This window comes from Rosa chinensis, chromosome 6 (genome assembly GCF_002994745.2).
Source record: "Rosa chinensis cultivar Old Blush chromosome 6, RchiOBHm-V2, whole genome shotgun sequence".
In the NCBI taxonomy this organism is placed as follows: Eukaryota; Viridiplantae; Streptophyta; class Magnoliopsida; order Rosales; family Rosaceae; genus Rosa; species Rosa chinensis.
In genome coordinates, this window is record NC_037093.1 from 64,127,295 (window position 1) to 64,153,276 (window position 25,982).

At 39.0% G+C, this 25,982-nt stretch overlaps 3 protein-coding genes and 1 long non-coding RNA gene across 4 annotated transcripts; 1 reads left to right on the forward strand and 3 right to left on the reverse strand.

The window, feature by feature from the left end:
• Positions 1 to 4,846: 4,846 nt before the first annotated feature.
• LOC112169455 lies at positions 4,847 to 5,456 on the forward strand. Its single transcript, XM_024306477.2, has one exon. The coding sequence runs from the start codon at positions 5,069 to 5,071 to the stop codon at positions 5,267 to 5,269; it is 201 nt and encodes a 66-aa protein (XP_024162245.1). The 5' UTR covers positions 4,847 to 5,068; the 3' UTR covers positions 5,270 to 5,456.
• A 321-nt stretch (positions 5,457 to 5,777) lies between these two features.
• Positions 5,778 to 6,980, reverse strand: LOC112169454 (putative peptidyl-tRNA hydrolase PTRHD1). Its single transcript, XM_024306476.2, has 2 exons — positions 6,673 to 6,980; positions 5,778 to 6,209 (listed from the first exon to the last, which is right to left on the reverse strand). The coding sequence occupies exons 1-2, from the start codon at positions 6,895 to 6,897 to the stop codon at positions 6,027 to 6,029; spliced, it is 408 nt and encodes a 135-aa protein (XP_024162244.1). The 5' UTR covers positions 6,898 to 6,980; the 3' UTR covers positions 5,778 to 6,026.
• A 1,882-nt stretch (positions 6,981 to 8,862) lies between these two features.
• Positions 8,863 to 10,251, reverse strand: LOC112169453 (suppressor protein SRP40). The gene is made up of 2 exons (XM_024306475.2): positions 9,561 to 10,251; positions 8,863 to 9,425 (listed from the first exon to the last, which is right to left on the reverse strand). Exons 1-2 carry the CDS (start codon positions 9,875 to 9,877, stop codon positions 9,014 to 9,016), a joined length of 729 nt encoding a protein of 242 aa, XP_024162243.1. The 5' UTR covers positions 9,878 to 10,251; the 3' UTR covers positions 8,863 to 9,013.
• Positions 10,252 to 19,101: 8,850 nt separating this feature from the next.
• On the reverse strand, positions 19,102 to 20,033 carry LOC121049710. Its single transcript, XR_005801129.1, has 3 exons — positions 19,807 to 20,033; positions 19,632 to 19,724; positions 19,102 to 19,559 (listed from the first exon to the last, which is right to left on the reverse strand). It is a non-coding gene; the product is annotated as an uncharacterized LOC121049710 (long non-coding RNA).
• Between the last annotated feature and the right edge of the window lie 5,949 nt (positions 20,034 to 25,982).

Consider the following 25,982-nt stretch of genomic DNA (forward strand, 5'->3'; position numbering starts at 1 on the left):
TGGGGTGCGGTACATGTTTTGGCCCAATGTTCAGTTGATCCACATCGAAAACAAACATCATTATGGTCAGGCTCCCTTGATCGAGGCGCCATTGGGGCGCGATTTGGACGACCTATCCTCTTGGTGGCGTTACCACCATGGTCGGAGGCTCCGCCTCTCTCTCTCTTCACACGTTGACCTCCACGGTTCCGTGCAAGCCTCTCTTGGCGATTTCCTTCCTCTTTAGGGCGAACATATGGACCAGAATGTCCAGAATTGTCCCTATCCTTAGGGTTTCGCTCCTTGCGTCCTCCATTGGGGGCGCGACTATAGTTAGACTCCGGAATAGGCTTAGTTCCCACGGGTCTAGCATTATAGTTCTTCACAAGGATATTATCGTGCTTTTCAGCTACGTTCATGGCGCCAATGAGCTCATGAAACCTTGTGATACGTCCTGCATTAACATCAATCCGATAATTCTTTGAAATCATCAGTGCAGAGACGGGGAAGGTAGAGAGAGTCTTCTCGATCAACATCGTATCAGTTATGGCTTGGCCACAAAACTCCATCAGAGACTTGATACGAAGAGCTTCCGAGTTATAATCAAGCACAGACTTAAAATCACAAAAGCGGAGGCTATGCCATCGCACTTCTAAATCAGGAAGCAGGGAGTCACGAACGTTGCCAAATCGCTGCTCAAGTTCTACCCATAGCTTTCTTGGGTCTTCCTCGTTGAGGTATTCATTTTGGAGCGCGTCATTCATGTGCCTTGTCATGAGAATTATGGCTTTAGCTTGTTTTGCTTCGAAAGCAGTAGCTTGCTCAATGGAGAGCACGTTCTGACCAGGCTCTTGGATGGCTCCCAGAAGTCCATCAGCCTTAAGATGTTGGCGCACATCTCGGACCCACCTATGGTATCCTGCGCCAGTTGTTTCTAGTGGAACGAAGTTCAACTTGTTCAGGTTACTCATCCTGAAAAACAACACAAGATTAGGGTTAGTTTCGGAGCGAAAAGGCTACCACGAAAAACTATTAAATCTCTGAGCGTAGTCGCTTCCAAGAAATTGGGAATTTTCTGAGCGTAGTCGCTTCTAAGAAAATCCAATTCCAAGAGGGATTTTGGATTAGATCGAAACAACGATATATGTGGTCGATTGTTTTCTTCTCAACAAACTCTAAGTTTGGAGGACTCTACAAACTCCAAGCTTGGAGTGAGCACGAACCCCCACAGTTCGGCTATTGGTCTCCCCTATGAAGAAGAAAGGGGGGTAGAAGAAAGGATGTTGGAAGTCCCCGAGAAAAGAAGAAGAAATTGAAATAAAACTTCAAAAACGGGAACTTTTAGAAAAGTTTACCTTAAAAGATGGTCGGAAAAGTCGTCGCCGGAAAGTTATTGTAGCTGTCGGAAAAGTCACCGGAAAAGTGTTGACCGGGTGCTGACGTGGCAGATATGTTTGCGGCTTGGCAGCTCGGCGGCTCGGGCTTGGCGGCTTGGCGGCTTGGGCTTCAGGTTGCTGGGCCAAGACCATAGGCTTCTGGGGCTTGGGCTGATCGCAGCTGGGCCTAGAGTTGACCGAAAGCAGGTTCGGTTGACTGAAGCACAGATAGAAGACTCAGGCGGCGGTTCAGCGGCTCCGGTGGTTTAGACGGCCAGTTCACGAGGTTCTAGGCCGGTTCCGATCATGATTTTTTGTCTCCGGTGATTTGAGGTGCTGCTGCAGCTGCTGGTGAATTTTGGTGGCAGTTGACAGGGAGGAAAGCTCCGAACCGGGGAGAGAGGGTATGGATATTTCCGGGGGCCGGTTTGGATATTTTCCGGCCGGTTCTGGGCTCCTGGGGGTGAGAGCTTCAAGGTGGAAGGCGGAGGTTCCAGGGGTTTGGAGGCTACGAATATTAGGTATCAGGGTTAGTGCTTCGTGCTGATAACGTGTTTTAGAGAAACTGAATTTGAGAGGAATTTGCTGTGTATTCTCATTGATAATAGGGGCCTCTTTATATAGAGGATTACAATGCATAGAATCTCAATCATACAAGGAAAGTAATTCTACATTGAATAGGATTCTAGATCCTTCTAATTATATCCTATTACCACTAGGTCAAGTAACCTAGAGTTTGGGCTAAACACAAATTAGGTTTTCCTTCAACAAAAACAAAATTGATCTCTACTTGTTCAAGAAATCCAGCGGTTTAACATAAAGGGCAATTCATACCAGTCTGATAATAATTAATATGAATAGTATAATTAGTCTGATTGTCGACATCTGATGTTCTCTTCACAACGAAGCCTTCACTCTTGCATCATATTTCTACCACAGTAATTAAAGCACATATTCTCTCTGCAATGCATGAAATAATATAAATACATACATATATAATGGAGTTGTTCAACCATTGATTCATGCATATCCATATGAAATCTTAATGTAGTTTTTAACAGAGATGTGAAGTCGAAAACTCAACAAAAGTTCATTGAAATTTGTGACTTGAGTGGAACTAGTTCAGACCATTTTGCCTATCTTAATTCTTGGCTGACATATTGTTCATATATGAACTCTATTGCGAACTAACCATTGCCCTTCAGAATAACTATTTAGATTTTTTTTTTTTTGGGTACTTTGGAATTTTGGTGACCAGCAAATCCAAATCGTGTCTCTATTTTGTTGAGAATTCTAATGGACTAAGCGCATTTTTGAAAAACTAGTGAGGTCTAATTAGCATATTAAGTTTTTTTAGAGGGATTTTGTCCATTTAACTCAATTATAGGGATTTTTTTCCCACTTACCCCATAAGTTTTTTTAATTCCCCCTTACCCAAAACACTCTAAGGAGGTCTTTCCTAATACCCCATAAAGTCTTTTTATTTTTTTTGTTTTTTGTTTATTTTTGAGATTATTTTACCCTCACCCCTTTGTTACATATATATATATATATATATATATATATAGAGAGAGAGAGAGAGAGAGAGAGAGAGAGAGAGAGAGAGAGAGAGAGAGAGAGAGAGAGAGAGAGAGAGAGAGAGAGAGAGAGAGAGAGAGAGAGAGAGAGAATGGAAGAAAGAGAAACCATAGGAGACTTCGTCGGAGCCTAGTCACCAGATTCCGGTCATCGGCCACCACCCACCGGACTTTTCTGAAAACCTCAACGAAGATCCCCAAAGAGGTCGCCAGAAAGATTCATTGCCCTCCAAATAGAAGTCTATTGCCCCAATAGAGGAGCAATAAACCTCTATTACCCCCAATAGAGGAGCAATAAACCTCTATTACCCCCCAATAAACCTCTATTAGGGGGCAATAGAGGTATGCGAAACTCTCCAAAAAGGTTGTTGGAGATCTCATATGGGGCCGGAGAGGTTTATTGCCCTTTCGAATAAACCTGTATTGCCCTCCAATAGATGTATCTTGCCCTCCAATAGAACTTTCAATCGCTGGAATGAGAACTAATCTCTGTAAAATTAGACAAATAAAACTTTGATTAAGGAAAAAAAATGAGGACATTACATGAATTCAAAACATTTATTGCCCCCCTAATAGACATCTATTAGGGGGGGGGGGGGGGGGAATAGACGTTTATTGCTCCCTATAAAACTTTCGTTTTTCTTTCCTTCTGCCCTCATTTGACCAACAAAAAAAAAATTCTGCCCAAATTTTACCTAAAAAAAAATTGATTTGGGCACCCAAGTCCTCTTCTTACTTCTTTCCGATTGCAGACTCGGGAGCGGAAGTAGTCTTCCGGGGAGGTTGGGGTTGTGGATGATGTATGTGCCGTTGATTCTATAGCCTGGTGCGCAGTGAACACCTTGCCGTCGGAAAACCAAACTTGAATGCCAACGATGACATAGAGAAAGGAGGGAGATCGAGATGAGAGAGAGAGAGAGAAGGGATGGCCGAATCTGATTGCTGCGATGGGCACTGGTCGCTGACGTCTTCCAGGAGCTCAAGCTCGATCCACCGCCGGTTGGAAGCTCTAATTTCATAAACCGATCCGAAAATCGAAGGGCAGACAGGTTGACGTCGAAGGAGTAGCCGGAGTGGCCTGAAAGGAGAGTTTGATGTCGCCGGCTGCGGGGTTTGCATTGTCGCCGAGGTGGGGTGATGTCGCCGGCGGCGGAAGTCGAAGTCAACGGTGAAATTGAGAGAGAGAGAGAGAGAGAGAGAGAGAGAGAGATTTGGTTAGTAGGAATAAAATTTTGTTGATGGAGTAAGTAGGAAAACAAACTCAATTTTGTATTTTGGGTCAAGGACCATTTTTTAATAGTATATTGGAGGTCTGATAAGTAAAGAGGTCCATTACTATTTTTAGAAGTATGAATAGAAGAACTTATTAGGATAAGTGAAAAAAAAATCTCTAAAATTGAGGTAAATAGATAAAAACTAATAATATAAAAAAATAAAACAGTAAAAATTCATGAATCCGTCGATAAACTTTCCGCAAGTTGAATTTAGATAAAAAAATAAACGAGTATAACTGTATTAGTCACCAAATCGCACCACTCATCATCAGCTACCTTCCATATCGTCCGAGATCTTTCCCTTTTATCAGTTCTCAATTTAGTTACTTTTCAGGAAAGACGGCAGCCCAGAAGAAAACTGCATGGATTATCATCAATGTGAAAAGGGCACAGTGGAAGCAGCGTCAACACGTTTATGACGCAAGCACAAATATTATAGAATTCTTAATATTATAGAATTCTTACCCTCGTACCAAGCCAAGATAGAATTCTTATCTTAGGACACGTGTGAGGTTTGGAATATTCTACATACACACCTTACACAGAAACCTTAGCTTCGTCCTGTCCTTCAGTTTCCAGACCTAGCTACGTTTTTCCAGAATCTAGACCTTTCTTATTAAGAAAGTCCCCTACCTCTTTCTGATCTTCACAATTGAAAACTCCAAGGAGCAGACTATAAATACGAACCTTGCAGAACTTTGTGGCCAAATCTACCAGCAAACAACAACGATTTCAGAAGGCTTGTGTAACTCTGCGATCATATAACTACCAGCAATAAGAATTTCAGTTTCTAGCAAGACAGAAAAGAGGGGCAAAACCCAGAAACCCAGAGAAAGTTTCGAGGCAAAAGGGAGAAGGATCGATGTGTCTGGTGTTCGTTTGTGATGAGGATGAGACGGTTCTCTCGCGGCAACCAGCACCGGGGGCGTGCCCGTACTGTGGAGGTTTGGTTCAAGCCATGGATGTAGAGAAACAGTGGAGGTTCTGTTTCTTCCCTCTCTATTGGAGGACCAAGCGCAAGCTCTACTGCAGCTTCTGTGCTAGACGCTTGGTAGTGCAGTGAACCAGTGATAGGACTCATAAAACATATAGAGATTGCTGTTTATGCTAAACTCTGCAATATAGAAAGATTGCAGTTTGTGCTTGTGTATATGTAGTGACTTTTTTTGTTGGCACGAGTATGTATGAGATGTTTCGTTATTATAGAGAAACTATAAAATTGACAGGACTCTTTCTACATACTTGCAACATTTTTGTGTAGTTTTTTTTCATGTTTTGTTTCATTGTTCTCATTCTTGATCCAAGTGTGGCTCTGAATGAATCCAGAACCTAAAATGCTATCCTCTAGATTTTACTTGCTAACCCACAACGTTACCAAAAGAGTTTGATGGTTTCTATTTGGGCCACTTCTCCTAATCAACAACACCATAGATAAGTACATCCACAATTGCTGAATCTTCAGGGATAAAAGGTGAATATCAAAGCTGAGAAGAACTGAAAGGTGGAGAAGTCTGTTTCCTCAATAGTTTTCAATTGCTAGGTTATAAGGTCAAATTGGGAGGGTGTCACAGTAAAACCAACAATGCACATGATATTCATTTTCTCAAACCAACACAGTTCTTGCCGCCATAGAAGACATGAAGGCGGCACAATATCACACCGTTCACATGGAGACTTGTTAATTGACTATATTCTAACACTTTCGACACAATGGGAAAGCAAAACTGCAGAAGTTTATAATCTATTCCTGTAGGAACACATTATCTGTCACTGTCAATCAACTAAATTGCCATGCGAACAGACGAGGACTGAGTATCACATCACTTACAGAGCTTCAACTTTTTAAAATACGAAGATACGATGGATTTGGGGTAAGGTTTCGTAGCGAGACAAGTTGGGAAATTCTCAGGTTGCTCAATCCACAGCTTGTGCTCTATGCCACCAGCTTTGAGCTTCTCAGACAAGTTCAATATTTGAGGTTCTCCCTTCACCTCAAGAGTAACCTGCACAAGAAGTATATTAACCACTAACATATACAATGTCATCGACAATGCTAATAGTTCCAGCAGTCAATAAATGACAACTTTGCAATCCCAATTAACTGATCAACAATACGAATCCAAACAAATTACAAACTATAAGTAGCTTATAATCTACAATCATGCTCAAGATTTCGGTCTAAATCTTAATAACACGATGAAATGAGGAATAGTTTGAAACTACACAACCTCATAGTAACCAAACACGTAGCTACAGTTTCTTACTTGCATATCTAGCTATGTAAATGTCTCGTGTAATTGGAAAACTATCAAACATGTAATTGGACCAAAAACATCAACTAACATTTGTACGATTCAAACTTTCAAGCATCACATTGACCAAGAAACTAAAACTCCGTACAATCTCGCCGCCGAGATTGACCAAAATTGACCGCAAATGGATACAAAGCAAGGTTGAACTTTTTACCTTATGCATAGAATCGATATTTTCAGGGCTACAATACTGGAGCGTGCGTGGGTCGTCTTTGTGGGACCGGATGGCGGAGACGGAAGCATGGCAGCCCTGTGTTACCACACTGCCCAGCGGCCACGTGTCGATTAGGTCTCGCCGGAGCACCACGTACTGAACGAGGACGTCGGGGGTCTCGGGTTTCGAGGTGTCCGGATTGGCTTCCGAGGCCGGTTGAGACATTGAGTTGAATCCGAGTCGACTCGGGGGTTTTGGCCCGAATCCAACTCGGGTGCTTGAGAGATGAGAAAGGGGGGGGGGGGGGGGGGGGGGAGTGAAACGAAGTGGCCAGACAATACAGGCCATCGATCATATAATTACCCGTAGGAGCATCTATAGTTCTATACTCTTTGTACTCCTTTATGCAAAAATTACTATAAAATTCTTTTTTTGTTTTTTATTTTTTTTATTGAGATCACAAGGCATTCTAAAAAATTATCTAAATTGAAAAATTAATCTGTATAAGACTATAAGGAATTAAGGAGGTTATGTCAAAACACTCTCTTACCTTTGACCACTAAAAATAAATTGAAGTTTAAACTTCAATCAGTGTCGCTATAAACTTAAACTTAACAAAACACAATTAGTTTTTACAACGAGAAATTTTATATACACATCTCACACTTCTTAATACACATTCCATTTCTTTTTTGTTATTTTTTTTTAAAAACATTTCTATAATGCCCTTGTTGAATATGCACATTTATATCTCCTTCTGCCTTCTAACGATTAATAATAATCAAAAGTTCTTATCAACTTTGCTTATGGATTTTTTTGTTTGTGTGTTTGTTTGGAGAATAGAAGAAACCTTGCTTATAAAAATCAAAAGTTCTTATCAGTTAAAGATATCGGCAAGCATGTTGATATTCACTAACCTTGAAAATCGTAAACGACTTCTTTATGAGTTACAAAGAAGAACCACGAATACAACCAAAGCCTAAATTGCCAAAGTTAAAATCATGAACAGTAGTATATAATGAAAGAGAATTTCTCCAAGCCATTACTTGACAAGAATATCATTTGCCACATAGCTTGCCTCCTTCGAAACATCAAAATTCTGAGTTAGTTTCTGAATATCCATGTATAGCAATGTAATCCGTCAAGGAGTTTGGAATCGCCTTGAACGTCAAGTTTGCAATTGAGATGCGATTACTTGTTGATAACCATACCCAAACTTCATCTTGGGCCTAGGTTCAGCCCATTATCCACGAGAATTTGTGGCAGAGGGCTCCCTTTGGAGTAAAAGGCTTAAAGCCTCGCTCCACATATTGATGTGATTAACAATCATAGCCCACATATTGACTCGTTTTGGACCGTACCTCTTTTTTCCTTTCGTTTTTTTGAGGTAGTTTTTGGACCGTACCTCAAGCACGTCGATTTTCCATTCAATTTTTCTTTTTGAGAAAAGGACTCGGTTGTCGGCAAATCTTTTAATAAATTGAATTATTTCAAGAAATCCAAATTTCCTCTCATTGTCACCCAAAAGCAAAACAAACTTTGTATAACCAAAACTCCATTGTAGTTAGGTGTGACGTGAAGGCAATAAACCACCAAACCCAAGCACCACCACATCACGTTGCTTCATTAGAAAGAAATCTATTCGAGTTCTTCAACCCCATTTTCCCTAACGGATCAGATAAGTCACCCCTTTGGGACATTTGCGAACTTGACTTCCGTCATTCGCGGTTTCGGGCGTTCAATTCCACTTCAATCAGTTTCTGTTGGGTTCTTTTCTTGGGTGGCATCGCCATGACAAAATGCTTGAAGCTATCTGTGTTCTTTTCCCTAACTTTAGGGTAGCCCAAGTTAAACCATGTGAACCACTTCCATCTCTAATCTCTATGTCCAGCTCAATCTTACTGAGAGAGAACCCTTCTTTTATTGTTCCTTTTTTTATGGATAGGCATAGGATGTTTTTTGTTTTTGGTCTGAATAGGCATATAGGATGTTAGGAACAGGATAAAGATATAAATGCAATATTTATCCTATACCCAAAAACTCAGAACCTGCATTATTGAACCAGAGGGCAAACTTGTCTTTTAATACTCCTCCAGTTAAGATTTCCGAGTCAGCTCATCATGTATATCCTTATCCTGTAATATTAAAAATAGTAAAATAATAACTCCAAACAAAAAACAAAAGGAATCGTATTACTAAAAATACACATTTTATAATTTTGTTCTTTTTAATAGTGGGCTTCCAATTACACAAACGCTGCCACCAACCAGAGAAAAATAAGAAAAGAAAGAAAGAAAAAAAAGGGTACTGCCCCATGCCAAAGTGGGTGGTGCGGTTTTTCTTATTGTTCATGCTCTTGCAGATCTGAGAGGCAATAGCAACTCCTAGACTTGAAGCTCTTCAATCCCCTGTCAAGCAATTTTGGGGTTCTGACCATATGTGGTTCTTTCTCATCTGATGAAGATTGGCCTGATGATGGGTCTTCTTGTGTTTCTTCTGGTTCTTGTTCTTCTTCATCTTCATTTAAGGAGGCTAGTAATGGCATGGATTTTGGGTTTGGGTGGTTGTAAAAAGATGATGACGACGACGACGACGACTTTCTGGACCACTTTGAGGCGATCAAAACCCTTCTCCTCTTGTTGAATGGGTTCTCCCTCTTCTCCACCTCCTTCACCGTCGTGGCGGTGGTCACAACATCTGATAAACTCGCAAACGATTTCGATTTTCCTGAGAAGTAGTTCGATAATCCCCTCCTGCATGGTCGAAATAATTAGATCCTTAATTTAATTAAACTCTTTCTTCAAGTAATTAACACTCCAAAAATCGCGCGCTCAATTAATTATCGGGATCAAAGATTTTCAGATCTAATCCTCGAAAATCTTACTTACTTGATGGGAAGAGAATCTTCTAGAGAACCCATTGATCCCAGAGAAGTCAATCCTCCTCGGCGGTTAAACTTGCTCTGAACCTCCTCGCTGTCAGTGACGTCACCGGATCCTTCCTTGGATGCATTTTCTTCGTCACTGTCATCCGGAGCCCCGATGGAGGACGAAGAACTGCTCGAAAACGAGTCCGCCTGCTCCGATCGAGCCTTCCCTCCGCCGCAAGCTCCGATCCCCGATTTTCCCCCTCCTACGACGCCGTTTTGGTTGAGAAACAGACAGGAAGCCGTCGCCGCCGAGGTGGATCCCACCAAAACGTCCATTAACAAAGCCAAGTTCGGTTCTGTTCGATCGCCGGCGAGGACTGCGAGTACAAAAGTAGTTAGAGATGCGTGATGGAATTACGGATGGATTTAGCCTTCTCCGCTGCGTCTTCTTCTGCGTTTGAGCTTCCAAATTGGGGTTGTAGTCATCAATCGGAGAGACGACGGTGTCGTTAATGGAGCCGGAGGAGAAGACAAAACGGTGCGTTTAATTTGGTGGAAGAGGAGGAGATGAAGATGAAGAGGTGGAACTTGCCACTGTGTTAACAGTTTTTATGGATAAGAGAGAGAAACTGATAAGTTAAGAGAGAGAGAGAGAAACTGATAAGTTAAGAGAGAGAGAGAGAAACTGAGGAGAGAGAGAGAGAGAGAGGAACAGGATAAGTCTAAGGGCAGAGGTGTATTTATAGAGGCACACGATATTTGAGACAAGACGGAGGAAGGCTAACGCCTGCCGCCGGTGAAATAGGGAAGCTGCCACGCGGTTTGACACCTACGCCATGACGTGGCCACCACAAAAATCTTTTTCTTTTTCTTTTTCTTTTTTTTTTTGATAAGGAAAAATCAATTTGTTAACCCTTATCCTGTTTCCCTTTCTTAGATCAAGATAAAAGAAAAATAGTCCACATTCTTCTACCCGTACTACTACAACTTGTCAAGTGTTATGACTACCTACCAAAAAAATAATATTCAAAATCGAAAGATGGAAATATTTTGATATAGTTTTGGGTATGGTATTGTTTTAATTAGGAGTGGCATCTTCAAGCAATAAACCTTGATCAATACTAACCATTTTGGTGTGGATATCTTGTTTAATGAGTATACTTTAATAACAAAATATTTTGTATAGATATGAGAAATTTTTGTTTTGTTGTAAAATTAAATTTGGCATGACTTAATCTAATCTAATCTAATCTAATCGTTCAAGTAATTAAAGAACTTGCTTGTTTTTATATGAGGAGAGCGGGAATATTTTGTATTGCGATTTTATTTATGTAAGCACTAAGCATACACACATAGTTACAGATTTACAGGGTTATTTCATATTTTGAAATCACTTAACTTGTTTCTATAGAAACCAAAGATGTTATTTGATACTTGAGAACAAATCATGATATATAAGAACAAAATAACACTAATAACCCTAAATCTGACCTAGCCGCTCGCTTTGCTAGGGTTTTCGCAGAAATTTTCTTCGACCAAAATCTCCAAAACTTTTCTCTGGACTCTAATGCAGACTCCTGCTGGCACTATGGCTGTGCGTCCTCCTGCTGATTCCGCCAGGGTGTCATTGGGTGAGGCGGGGCGGGCTGCGCTGCAAGATAACAACTGGTATATGGTTGGGCGACTGCTAGGGGCGAAGTCGCGTTTTCCTGGTTTCAAGGGCACCATTGCTTCGATCTGGCGTCTCAAATCCGGTCTTTCTGTTCATGATGCCGGAGATCGCTTCCTTTTCCAATTCACTTATGAAGCTGATCGTAATAGAGCGCTGTATGGCGGGCCGTGGTTCTACAGAAACACAATGCTGTTGGTAGGGGAGTATGATGGCGTTAGCTCAGTGGAGAAGGTTCCTCTGTGGAAGATGGAGACATGGATTACGGTCCAGGGTTTGTCATTGGCCCTTCGCAACAAGCATGCCTTAAACCTGATTGGATCTGCGGTTGGTCAGGTTTTTCGTTTTGATCAATCGGCTCTTCGTAGGAAGGAGGAGGAGCAGAGGATCCGATTGGTGATGGATACGCGTCGGAGGGTGCGTACTTGGATGCTCTTTGAATTCTCTCCCATGGTGCAGCCTGAGATTACTCTTATTTATGAGAAAGTTAAGGGTTTCTGTAGGGACTGCGGTTTATTCGAGCATGAGGCTTCAGGGTGTGATGGTTTCTTGCTGACAGAGAAGGAAGCGATTCAGAATGGGCCTCCAGCAGCGGCGATGGCCGGTTTGTCATTAGACATGGGTGCTCTCCCTCTGGAACCAAAGCCAGCTCCGATGACGGAACCGATGTCTTCTGCTGAGATTGGGGGAATGGCTATGGAACTGGAGGTGCAACCGGATGGTGAGCTGCATGATTCCCAATTGCTGGGAGTGGTGGAAGCCCATGCGGCACATGGAAGTGACGTGCTGCATGGTTCCAAGATTGATGGAAGTACAATATGTGAATCTTTAGGCTTGATTGAGAACAATGGGGTCAACTGGCTCAAGAATTGGCAGAAGCTCTTCCCAAGTGGTGCTAAGTCAGCCACCCTGCCAACCAACTGTTGGACCACAGTGAAGAAAGGCCTCCTGAAGCCGGGGGTTGATTTGGGTTTGACTAGTTTGGTTGCTGCTGGTACCAAGAGAAAAGCGAAATATGATTTGCTTAATGCGGGTAAGAAGATGTTGTCGCTTCCAGCCCCTGCTCTCAGAGTGGATGAAAACATTGCTTTGGTCTTACAACATACAAATGGGCAGCTTATAATCTCGCCCACGAAAAAGAAGAAGTTGGGTCGTCGTCGGGGTAGTAAAAATAAGCCGAAGGCTGCTAGGAATTTGGATCCGGAGCTGCCTGCGAGGAAATCTCTTAAATGGAAGAGTCATACTGACTCTGGTACTGCGCATGAATCCGCAGGTAGCTTGTCCAAGGACGAGGTTATTGCTGAGGTTGAGGCATTGGATACAAAAGGTGATGGTGTTGAGGGTGAATTTTCATCCTCTTCTCCTAGTACTATTTAATTTCTTTTTCAGGTCGCATGAGCTATTAACTCTGTTGTTCTTTTAATCCTTCGGAGGTCTTAGTTCTTGTTTAGAATAAAAGTGCCTAACTTTAAAAGGTGGGTGTACTTGGGGTATTTGGTTTCTTATTCTATCTTTAGAGTAGGATTTTAAAGTACTCTGTAAACGACGTTTTATGACGACCCTTAGGGGTACGTCGTTTTGTACTGCTTGCTAAATTATAATGAATGGTTGACCTTTTTACTCAAAAAAAAAAAAGATGTTATTTGATTGAATTATTAAAAATTGTGTTTGCAATTAGTTTAATGAGTGCAAATTCGCTTGACATTGGTCATAGAAAATCGGCTCTAAGATGAAGGATTAATTTTTTTCTTCATTAAAAAAAATAATGTCAAACTGATTTGATTCCTATCTTATCTTATCTTTGACATTAAGATATGGATAGAGGAAAAACAAAAACATTTGAAATATATTTTGTAAGAAAATAGGAGGGTAATTATATTTACACATTCCTTTTTCTAAATACACATACCAAAATATCTCACCATTTTTTTGCAAAAATTAAATCCCCCCCGGATGAGAAACAAAATCAGAATATATATATATGGCGGAGGAAAGTTGTGAGCGGGTGGGGTTTGGGAGTATAAGATAGTTAGAGAATCAAAGCTTTGTCCTCTCCTCCACCTTCATTTTTCATCTGGCCAATTTTTCCTGAGAACATTTTTAGCAGACTCTCTATTTTGATTACTTAACTATTTTGGAGAACATGTTTAGCTTTTGATATATTTTACCAGCTGCACCAGACTCCTAAATGGTTATCTATTAGAGCGAGATGAAACTCTCTATAATTTAATACATTCATTTTAAGTTATTTTATATAATTTATAAATATATTTAAACTATTTAATCTTTACTTAAAAAATAATATAAATACAAAGGTATTTCTAAAGTGGCTAGCCAAAATAACTTTTAGCTACTTTAGCTAAAATTTGACTAAAAAATGACTAGCATTGTTAAAGATGCTCTAAACATTCTCAAAGGTTTATCTTCCAAATGGTTGCAACTCTTCTTTAATTTGTTTTTCTTCATTTTCTATGCAACTAACTAAGCAGTGAGCGGATGACGGTTTGCTAAGAAAGAATTGATCTGTAGGTTTTTTTTCAAGGTTCTATCAAGTATGGTTAAACTCTACTCCCTTTCTCTTAAAGTTGTGATCTATACCAGATCTTGTGTTGATCTTTTAGTGATTAATTCACAATGGGAATCCCAATTTGGGGGTGAACATGAAGGTGTATCATCATTGGGGCGAAATAGGAACTTACAGGTACAAAATACAAACAAAAATTTTGGGGTTGTGTATCCAACATATAACAATGTGCAAATAAAATTTCTCAAATAGGAGAACCAGATTAAATATGTGTCTGTTTATTAAGGATTAACAAGTATTATAATCCTATTTATCATTGTCGGTTAAGACAGGACGAGGGAGTAATAAATACATCCTTATCCATGTTGCCTTAAACAGATACTAATATCTCTACTGACTTATTACGAGCTGGATTTTCTTAGTGGACCCGTTAATTAATTACATAGTTATTATTATAAAATCTGTGGATAATCTTGCAGCCACATGATCTTGAAAGTTGAAACATCAATTATCATTTTATGCATTCTTTTAGTTCAAAACTCCTATTATATATATATATATATATATATATATATATATTTTATCCAGACTGGAGCTCCGCTTTAAAATTAATGTGTGAAGTTCGAGTTTTGGGTCACTTTTAGGTCGTATATCCACATCTCGACCGTTCAGTTTTTATGTACTAGTATACAGATCATCTCTGCAAATTTTTAGCCAAATTGATGATTGTTAAGGTATCTAACTCGCTTAAACTAATGGACAGACTGAATCTGTCAACCTTCACCGTACTAGCTTTAAGGCAGTAATCAATGCCTTAACGATCATCATTTTCGCTGAAAATTTGTAGAGATGGATCTATACACTACTACTTAAAAACTGAACGGTCGAGATGTGGATGTGAGACCGAAAAGTGTCCAAAAACTCAAACTTCACACGTTAATTTCAAAGCGGAGCTCCGCTCTGGATAGGATATATATATATATATATATATATATATATATATATATATATATATAAAAGGACTGGTGTAGCTACCCTCAAGCTCTTATTATTTTAATTACGACAAGTGGTTCAATTGATGCCTTGAATCCCATTACGGGAATGTTCAAGATATAGAATTCTCATGTCTTGCGTTTGAACGCAAAAGTTGTTTATTTAATATTATTTACTAAATTATAAATGTGGCCAAGGGAGGGGTTGCAATACTTTGTTAGTTGTCTAGACCCGCAATAGATTAATGTTTGGGTCAAAAACATTTGGGATACCATGAATAATTCGAAAGGAGTACGTTAAAAAAAAAAAAAAACTCCTAATTTTTTTTAATAGATCGTCAATAAACAATTGATAATATAACAACTAAGATTCTAAAAATGTAGAACAACTAGTCTGAGTCTAACTCAAAACTTTATACTTAGAAAATAAACATTTATGCTTCTATACCGAATGGTATCAGGCAACTCCTGAATAATAGTGGCGATCAATTAATTTGGTAAGATTCAGAGGAGTGGTGAATGCTATATAATGTTATAAGTTGTGACATTTGCTAGGTATATCGAGATGATATTTCACATCATTATATTCTTAATGAATTTTCTTTTTTAGACTTTCATTACTTTATTGGTTATATGTTTTGAATTAATAATTTGTTCAAGTAAATCCATATTTGTGTGTCTAGCCCAAACTCTAGGTTACTTGACCTAGTGGTAATAGAGTTTTAATTAGAAAGAATCTCAGAGAATATCTTAGAGATATTCATTCATTGTATAATTACATTTCCTTGTACAATTCAGATTCTATGCATTGTAATCCTATATATAAAGAGACCCCTATTATCAATGAGAACACACAACAATTCTCTCTCAAATATCGTTTCCCTAAAACACGTTATCAGCACGAAGCCCTAACCCAGAAACAAATAGCCAAACCCTGATTCAAGAAGCTAAAAACCTTGAATCCGAATACAAAACCTTGAAGCCTTTTCTACCTCCACCTCACACCTTGAAGCACTCAATCCTAGGAGTCCAGAACAGGCGGTGCCACCCCAAGAACAGGCCGGAAACCTACCGAACTGGCCACCGGAAGCTTGATACAACCCGCAGCAAATATTCCACCGGTTCACCATCTTCCAGACATCCAATTTCAACCAAATTTTGTCAGAAGATACATCTCAATCTGACGATTCAGGAACCGGAAGAAATCTCACAAAAATCTACCAAAAACTAGCTGAACCGGCAGACTGAAATTCCGTCAGAAAAACCGGCAGAAGAAAAAAAAAAAAAAAAAAAAAAGGAGGAAGGAGGAGCCCAAGCCGTGACCTACTAACGCAGCTGATCCCACACCACGTCAGCATATCTGCCACATCAGCATCCAGTCAACACTGCCGGTGACACTTCCGGCCAACTTCAGGCTACTTTTTCCGGCCACTTTTTCTGGTCAAATTTTCCGGCGAGCTATTTCGATGTATTTTTTACTAAACATTCCCGTTTGTTTAGAGATTTTTAATTCAATTTCTCTTCTTTTTCAGGGACTTGCAACCTCCCTTCTTTTACCTCCCTTTCTTCATCATAGGGGAGACCAAATTAAGCCGAACTGTGGGATTCGTGCTCACTCCAAGCTTAGAGCTTGTTGAGATCTCCAAACTTAGAGTTTGTAGAGAATTTATGATCGACCACTTATGTCATTGTTTCGATCTAATCCAATACTTCTTGGAATTTAATTTCTTGGAAGCGATTACGCTCAGAAATTCCTAATTTCTTGGAAGCTATTACGCTCAGGAATTTTATATGTTTTCGTGGTAGCCTTTTACGCTCCGAAACTAACCCTTTTATCTTGTTCTCTTTCAGGATGAGTAACCTGAACAAATTGGACTTTGCTCCATTGGGAACAACTAGCTCTGGATATCACAGGTGGGTTCGTGATGTTCGCCAGCATCTCAAGGCCGATGGAATTCTGGATACGATTCTCGAGCCTAGCCAGGATGTACTAACTATTGAGTAAACTCAAGCTTTGGAAGTAAATAGAGCAGCCTTAGCGGCAAATAAGGCGAAACCCATCATCCTAATGACTCGTCATATGGATGATTCGCTCCAGTACGAGTGTATGAATGAAGAAGACCCCAGAAGGCTACAGGTCTTACTCGAAGAAAGATTTGGCAACTTCCGTGACTCCCTGCTTCCTGACCTAGAAGTAAGATGGCATAGCATCCGCTTATGTGATTTCAAGTCAGTTCTTGACTACAACTCGGAAGCACTTCGCATTAAATCCTTAATGGAATTATGTGGTAAAGAGATCACAAATGCGATGTTGATTGGGAAGACTCTCTCAACCTTCCCCTTCTCTGCATTGATGGTTGCTAAGAACTATCGAATCAATGTTACTGCAAGACAGATCACAAGGTTTCATGAGCTCATTGGAGCTATGAATGTCGCTGAAAAACATGACAACATCCTTGTGAAGAACTATAATTCGAGATCCGTGGGAATAGAGTATATTCCATAATCCAATTATAGTCGCGCCCCAAAGAGAGGGTGCCAAGAGCGAAACCCTAATCTTAGGGATACATTTGGACGTTTTGGTCCATATAATCGCTTTACTTGGGAAGGTAACCGCCAAAATAGGCGAACACGGAACCGAAGAGGTCAACGTAGAAAGAGAGAGGGAGGCAACGCCTCTGGCCATGTTGGTGGCACCACCAACACTAAGAGCCATCTAAATGACACTTTCAAAGTGCCTCAATCAATGGAGTTTGAGCAAAGAGATGTATGTTCTCGATGTGGAGTGTCTGATCATTGGGCACACATTAGTAGAGCTCATGAAGAACTAGTCACCGCTTACAAAGCATATTGTGAAGCAAGAGAAGCTCACTATGTGGAACAAGAAGATCAAGAAGATGATCTAGAGTGAAGGGTTGAAGACTACAAATCTGGCTGGGATCAATAGATCGCCAATTCTGTTTAAGTCTTTAGTTTTCCAAGATATGTAATAGGCAATTACCATATATTTTTGTAGTAAATGCCAATGCTTTAGTTTTTCTTCAAAGTAGGCTCACCCAAAGTGAGTGTGATGTCTAGGAAGGTTCTGAGATTAGTGGTACTTAAGCAAGCTTTGCTCCACCGACATCTCTCTACTCACCTGGTCACATTTATTTTGGAATTACCGAAAGAAGTTAGACGATTACCATTGTTTTGCATTAGCTAGCATTTTGGATTAGATTTTCTTTGGTCAAAGAAACAATGATGGAACTCCGTTGGCATATGAATAAAATTTTGAGTTCTTTTCATTATGACTCCATTTTATTTCTGAGCATATTACTTTGTGACCACGATGGCTGGGTCATCAATATTAATTCAAGGACATGGAATAGCCCAAGTTCCACTTGCCAAATGGCACCTTGATTACTGTCACAGAAACTCTCTACGCTGGTAAGGCAAATTGCACCTATGAATAGCCAACTGATTTCATGCGAAAACGCATGTAGAGAATGGAAATGAGTTCCTTTGCGATATCTCTAACGATTGCGAACAAAGGCGCCTCTTAGAGAAGTTTATGTGTCGCTCTAATGGACTTTATGTCACTATTCGAGCTATTAATCCAATGAAGTTACGAGAGAAGATCTCTTGGATTTAGACACATATTGGCTTTGTCACGACAGGATAGGTCATCCTAGTCATGATATGATAATCCGTCTACTAAAGACTTCACATGGACATCTTTTCTTTCGAGCGAAACGAAGCATGAATCATAAGTTGATTCTTGGAGGATGTGTGACCGACGCTGCTGCCTAGGGCTCCGCCTCCGTCCACCACCAGCCTAGGGCTGGCACAGTCCCTATCCATAAACGACATGGATGGCGTACATCATGGTGATGGCGCCCCAGGTGATGTTGCAATCACCAACTGGCTTTAAATAGCGTTTCAGACGCTCAGGCACAACCACAATCTTCATTGGTTGCTTCTAAGGACTATCGCTCGATTTACAAAGCCCGTTCCTTAGGGAAATTAGAACTGAGACTGTCCTATGCAAAGGATATGACAATACTCATTCTGTTCTTACATAGAATCAGTGGAGATTCTGTGGCCTAGTTCAACCAACTTGCGGACGTTTAAATATCTCATGATGTTGGTTGACACGCAAACACGCTGGTCACGTGTTGTGTCATTATCCACTTGTATTGCTGTTTATGCTACACTCCTAGAACATACCATATGACACTGGGCTCACTCCCCGGATCATCCTGTTCAGTCAATTGGATTTGACATTGTTAGAGAGTTTACATCGAAGACTTTCGATGGTTATTGCATTAGGACTGATGTTGGACATCTTATTCCCATAAACATACCCAAATGGTCTCGCGGAAATGACTACGATCACTACTAGAAAAACCCCCCAATAGAGACAGAGAAGAATCTGTGTGAATTACAACTATTGCACATAGAAATCCGTGTGAATTGATTAATTCACACGGTACAAGCACGGATTTAAAATTTGTATGTATTGCTGGCGTCGCTAATGTTATTTTCACACATCCGAACAAATCCGTGTGAAATATATGCGCGGATCCCACTCCAGTTTCAATACTGCATCTGCAGTCATGTCCCATCAACAATTGAATTTGTAATTAAATATAATTCATCAATTTAATGAATTATTCAAATATTAGGATATTTATTTTGGGGTCCTCCATTTGATTTCATTTTGTTTTGGGTCCTTCATTGAGATTTTGCAAATCTGGAGTCTTTCCTTCATCGTTCTTCATGGTAATTTTGTAGATCTAAGGGTTTTCCTTTCTTCTCCTTCAGTTGATGATGTTTGCATTTTATAAATTCCTACAAGAAAATCATGCAAAGATGGCAAATCAATTTAAGATAGATGCAAATTTGAGGTGTTGAACAATTTACCTGCAGATCTAAAATTAAAAATGTTGTGGTATGAAGTTGATTTGAGGCCATCTCCTTTTGCCTGATCTGTCTTTAATTGAAACGTGAAAGGTTCTGTGATTTGAGGGTATAGCATCAGAAAATCAAAGAGAGAGAATCATAAGAAAGAGCAAATGAGGAAATAGCAGAGTATTACATGATAGGCACCAACGCCATTGCTTGATCACCCCCACCAACAATAAGGCCTAGCTTGATCTTAATTCGTTTGTGTTGCAGTAGTTGAAATCCATCAATTGCTAGTTCTCTCTTCTGAGTTTTGAGAAAGGAGAAATCAGAAGAGAGATAGGTGAGAGAGAGGCTTAAGAGATGAAACTACTTCAATTATAAAGAAAAAAAGAAATCTCGAGAAAGTTTTTGATAAGGATTCACACAGATATGTGTGTGGCACTAAAGGTCTACAAGAAATATCCTGCCAACTATAAATAGGTTCATAAAATTATGTAATTAATTTTTTCTTTTTGTTTATTTGAAATATGATTCATACGGATTGGTTTGTAAACTTTAAATATGACACTATTTTATATAAAACTATTCTTATATTTTAATACATTCATACGGACTATTGTATCTAAATAAGAATATTTATATAACTGTTCCAACACATTTGCAGAATTTACAGTCACCCAAGTCTAATCAAAGACATTCACACGGATATTTGTGTGAAATATCCCAAAATATTAATTATATTCCACTTTTACCCTTCATGTGATACGGAGTAGTTCGTGTCTAATATTTTTGACACGGATAAGTGAGTGAATATTGAGTTATTCACACGGATTTTTCTCTGTGTGTATGTCTGTGTGAATAATATCCATGTACAATGGCCACTTTTTGTAGTAGTGGATGGTAGTTCGGACATTAGTAATGCACACCAATCTCCTTATATCCGCTTGGGGTGATGCAATATCGCATGCAGCTATGCTAATTCGTCTACGACCTACCGCCACTCAATGTATATCTGCGTTACAGCTAGTGACTGGGTACAAGTATTTTGCACTTACGCACATTTGAGTAAGCCCTTTATGTGCCCATTACGCCGCCACAGCCCTCTATAATAGGTCCTTACAGACAAATTGGCAACTCAGTTGGATTTGAGACTCCAACAATCGTTCGCCACTTAATGCCCTTGCATGGCGATCTCCTTACCGCTAAATTTGCGGATGTCACTTTGATGAAACAGTCTTCCCATCGTTAGGGGGAGATAAGAACACGAATGTTCAACAGGAACGACAGGAATTGTCGTAGTCTGTCCCCACTATGTCTCATCTCGATCCCCGTTAAAGTGACAAGATCACACAAATATGCTGCAAACAAGCCTGCAAGGAAGGACGTCCCTACGAGAGGACGTAGCACCACCATACACAAAGATAGACATGGCGCCAATGCCAAAGAGAGTGGCACTCTGGCGTTATAGGTCATGGCCCTAGCTAGGATGCATGGGAGGCCCGTGGGTTCGAATGATACTTTGGCACATTTCAATCCTTTGATCATCGACACTCAAAATCCGTCTCATGAGTATCTTTCGGATTAAGATTACCGTTGGGGACGCCTCAACGTCAGAACCTATTCCTGAGAATATAGAGCTCCATGAAAATTACATTAGTGTATATGAGACGTGGGATAGAAACTCCATCATAATTGATGATGTAGTCAAGCATTTCGTTACGCATTAGTTTGTTGAGTCCGATGATATCGAACCACGCTCCGTTGATGAATGAATGCCAACGTAGAGAAATTTGGCCTAAATGGAAAGATGTGATCCAGGTTAAGTTGGATTCTCTAACGAAGAGGAGGGTTTTTGAGCCAATGATGCCAACACCTCCTAACATAAAACATGTTGACTAATGGGTCTTCGTTAGAAAGCGTAGTGAGAAAAAGATATGGTAATCTTGCCTTATGGCGCAAGGCTTCTCATAAAACGCCTAGGAATCGACTACGATGAGACATATTCTCTCATAATGGATGTCAGTACACTTCACTACCCTGTCAGTTTGGTAGTTTTCGAGTTACTGATCATGCAGCTTACAAATGTGGTCACTCCGTATCTTTATGGGGATCTAGATACAGAATATATATGAAGGTTCATGGTGAACTTCATTTACCCAAGTCAAGTGGCTCTACACCACAGAGCGCGTTTGCAATAAGTTTGAAATGCTCACTAAGATGACCACTTGATTGGGAAGGGATATACCCACGCATTTCCATAACAAGTTTCGGATTCTATCGCGGTTCATGTTTGACATGATCTTCATTATAAGCCCTTAAAGAGTTAAGGGAAACCGCTGAACACTTGAAATCTGAGTTTGAGATGAAGGATTTTGGGAGAACATGATATGTCTCGGTTTGGAACTTGATCATCGTGTTGATAGATGCTTAGGCATTTTGACATGGTCAAACCTTCAAACACCCCTATGATCGTCCGTAGTCTTGATCCTGAGAAGGATTTTCTTCGTTCAAAGGATGATGATGAAGATGTGCTAGAGGCAAGAGTGCCTTACTTAAGTACAATAGGCGCATTATTGTACTTAGCTAAATGCACAAAACCAGACATCTCATTTGCAATGAACTTATTAGCTAGATATACCTTTGTGCCAACGCGACGCCATTGGATTGGTGTAAAAGATATCTTTCGGTACTTGAGATGTACGATTGATATGTGCTTGTTCTATCCCTATAGAGAGATGATAGATTCGGACCCATCACACACCAGGATCACCGCTAACACTGGCCTGCGTCCAACATCCCTATCCCAAAACGACATGTGTTTTGGAAGGTTTTGCTGATATTGGGTATCTCTCTGACCCATACAAAGGTCATTCCCAAACTGGTTAAGTGTTCACCATGGGTAAAGACCGTGATATCTTGGAGGTCTACATAAATAGACCCTAGTTACTATATTTTCGAACAATGCAGAGATTATTGCTCCTCATGAAGTGATTCGTGAATGTATATGGATTGGATCCATAGATACGCATGTTCGAACAATTGTGGTTTGAATTTTACCACAGATGAGCCTATGAGCATATAGGATAATACTACTTGTTTTGAAGCAAGGCTACATCAAAAGCAACCGCACCAAGTATAATCAGCAATAACAAACTCTCCTCAAGATCAAAGTGAACTAGGTTCGATCTGAGGACAGTATGGCAGACTTGCTCACTAAGTCATTGCCTAAATTCCACTTTCGAGAAACATGTTGGTAGCATCGTTTGCGGAAGTTATCCGAACTCCAATGACCGTAGTCGTCAGGGAGAGGTGTCTACATGTATGGTCTCGAAATGTGAAGGGTGTGTTGTGCTCTTTCTCCCCTTCGACCGAGGTTATTTTTGTCCCACTGGGTTCTTGTTACTCGGCAAAGTTTTTAATAAGGCAACTAGAGGAGCATCACGTTTGGGCGACACAAGAGGGAGTGTTCAAGTAAATCCTTATTTGTGTGTCTGGCCCAAACTCTAGGTTTCTTGACCTAGTGGTAATAGGGTTTTAATTAGAGAGAATCTCGGAGAATATCTTAGAGATATTCATTCATTGTATGATTACCTTTCCTTGTACAATTCATATTCTATGCATTGTAATTAGACCTGTAAATGGACCGGATTTGGATCAGATCGACCTAAATCCAAACCCGTTTACTTAAAAAAAAAATTGATCCAAACCCGCTCCGTTAACTTGGTGGATCATTGATAGCTCGATCCAAATCCGTATCCGCCGGATTAACGGATACCCGATCCGCTAATCCGACCCGTTTATAATTTCAAATATTTTAAAATTTTAAATAGTAATATTAAATTTATATCATGATACCTCATAAGATATTAATAAAATATTAAAACAACATGAAAAGTATCACCAAAAATAGAATTACATTATCAAAATTCTTAATGCTTATTGGAATCTTGAGTGATGGACTGTCCCTTAGATTTCTACAAAAAATTTGTATTAAAAATTCTTCATATTTTTAAAAAATAATATTTTATTATTACAAAAAACTGGTCGGATCATTAACGGATCGAATCGACCTAAATCCATATTTGATCCGTTAAATAAACCGGTTAACGGATTCTGATTATTAACGGATCAACATATCAAAATTTTCGATCCAAACTCGTTCAATAGCCAAGGATCTGGAGCGGGTCCGGATCAAAATCCGGTCAATTTACAGGTCTAATCCTCTATATAAAGAGACCTCTATTATCAATGAGAAGACACAGTAATTCTCTCTCAAATATTATTTCCCTAAAACATAATTGACATCATTGATGTACCCATAAGTCACTAACTCACGGTATCATATTAGTGATATTACATACCTTGAACATGAACAACGGGACTATGACCTACGTACATATATGAAGGTGAAAATGACACAACCCTACTATATTCGAACACAATTAGTAAATTCAAAATTGGGGTAAATTTAAATTTGAGGTATTGACCTCCATTGGCATCTTCTCCTTGTCCTCGTAAGCCATTGGGTCATATCACATCATATCATATAAATTAGGGGCTCCAATAATATGATCTTTACTCGATCGAGTCGCCACCCAAAACAACCACACAATGTTTAGGTTTTGGATTAGCTTTAATAATAGCAACAAGGGAATATTTAAAGCAAAGCAATGAAAACCCATAGGGGATATGATTTATGGGGTCCCTATAAGAAGTTGTCTAGAATTCACTTCAATAATGAATGTGACTAATTATCTAAGCTGTGGTTGATAATGCAATTTGCAATATCATCAAAACATGGATCCTTTTCATTCAAATCTTATCAATTTTGGAGGACCAATTAGGCACACAAATCCAATCTTGGGGAATTAATTAAGGGGTAAAATTACAGCTAAAGTTGAAATGTAAGAAAGAAACAAACCTTTGATTAAACAAAGGGCAAAAGAGCTAAATAATGACAACTACTTTAATTAGGGCCATTGAAGAAAAAAAATTTATATTGTAGATTAATTTAGGAACATAAACAATCATTTTTCGTAGAATTAGTTTTGAAAGACGTTAGCATCTCAAAAAGTTATGGTGTAAATATTTTATGAATTTCAGTACGTACCAGTAACAACTCGACCAGTTTCTAACTTACGTAGCATGTTTTAAAACATTAATAACAGATTAAAATGTACAACACATTTGGCTGATTCAGTTAGAGCGAGAGATCTGGATTTATAAAAGCATAGAAGATTTTGCTTATTTTTTATGCCTTGAGGACCTGGATTATGGACCATTAACACAACTTTCACACAAAGAAACAGCGATTTTTTAAGTTGTTAAGTGTTAACTAAGGTGGACTTTGCCTTATTGGCAGACATATATTCTAACCTAGGCTTGCTAAATAAGAAAATTATATATAATTCAAAATTGTTTGATTGGTGGGTACGAGGTCAAGCTGAGAAGACTGACCAATGGTAGTGCTAGCTCATACCCATCTGCAAATCGACCTTATCTTTTAGATAAGAGTTTTTCTATTGGAACCTCCAAATTTACTCACTTGACCTCCTTGCTTTTTACACCTCCTATCAAATTTTCAAATACTAAATTTACTCACTAAACCTCACTCAAGTTCCTGAAATAACCTCACTCATATAATTTGCAAACAAACTATTAATTACATATTCCTTAACCAGATTACATAAATCTCTTATCTAATAAAAAAAAACTCAAACACAAGGCATTGGGCTTTAAAAATTAATTTTTTTTTTCTTGTAGATGTGCAAAAAAAAAAAAGAAGAGTAATTTTGTTAATGTTTAATTATTTTCTCTATTTTCTGTACCTCATGATTAATTATTTAATAGTTTTTTTTAGATTTTTTTTACTACTAGCTTTTTTTTTTTTTTTATAAATATAATGAATAGACTGGGATTTAGGTCATAAAATAATTTCTTTTGTTATCCTTCACCAATATGTGTTCAACATATATGATGATAGGAATTTTTATGTCACATGATCTTGATTATAGTTTTAATTCTTATTAAATATATATAAATGCTTTAATGAGTATGTAGTGAAATTGAAAAATGAAAATAGATAAGGAAAATAATAAAGAATGCAATATAATATTATTGAATTGGAAAGTCTAGAGAAATTAAATATAATATTTTTTGGTGTATAATTATTGTCCTTAATAGTAATTTTATAAGAGCTTATATATGTCATTTAATAATTCATAATAGAGTGAGGTCAACTGAGCAGATTTGGAGGTCCCAATAGAAACACTCGACAACCTAGTTAATTAATTAGATGGATGATAAATAATTTAAGCAAAAGACTTTTAATATTGCCCGTAAGATTGTAAAAATGTCTTAATGGTC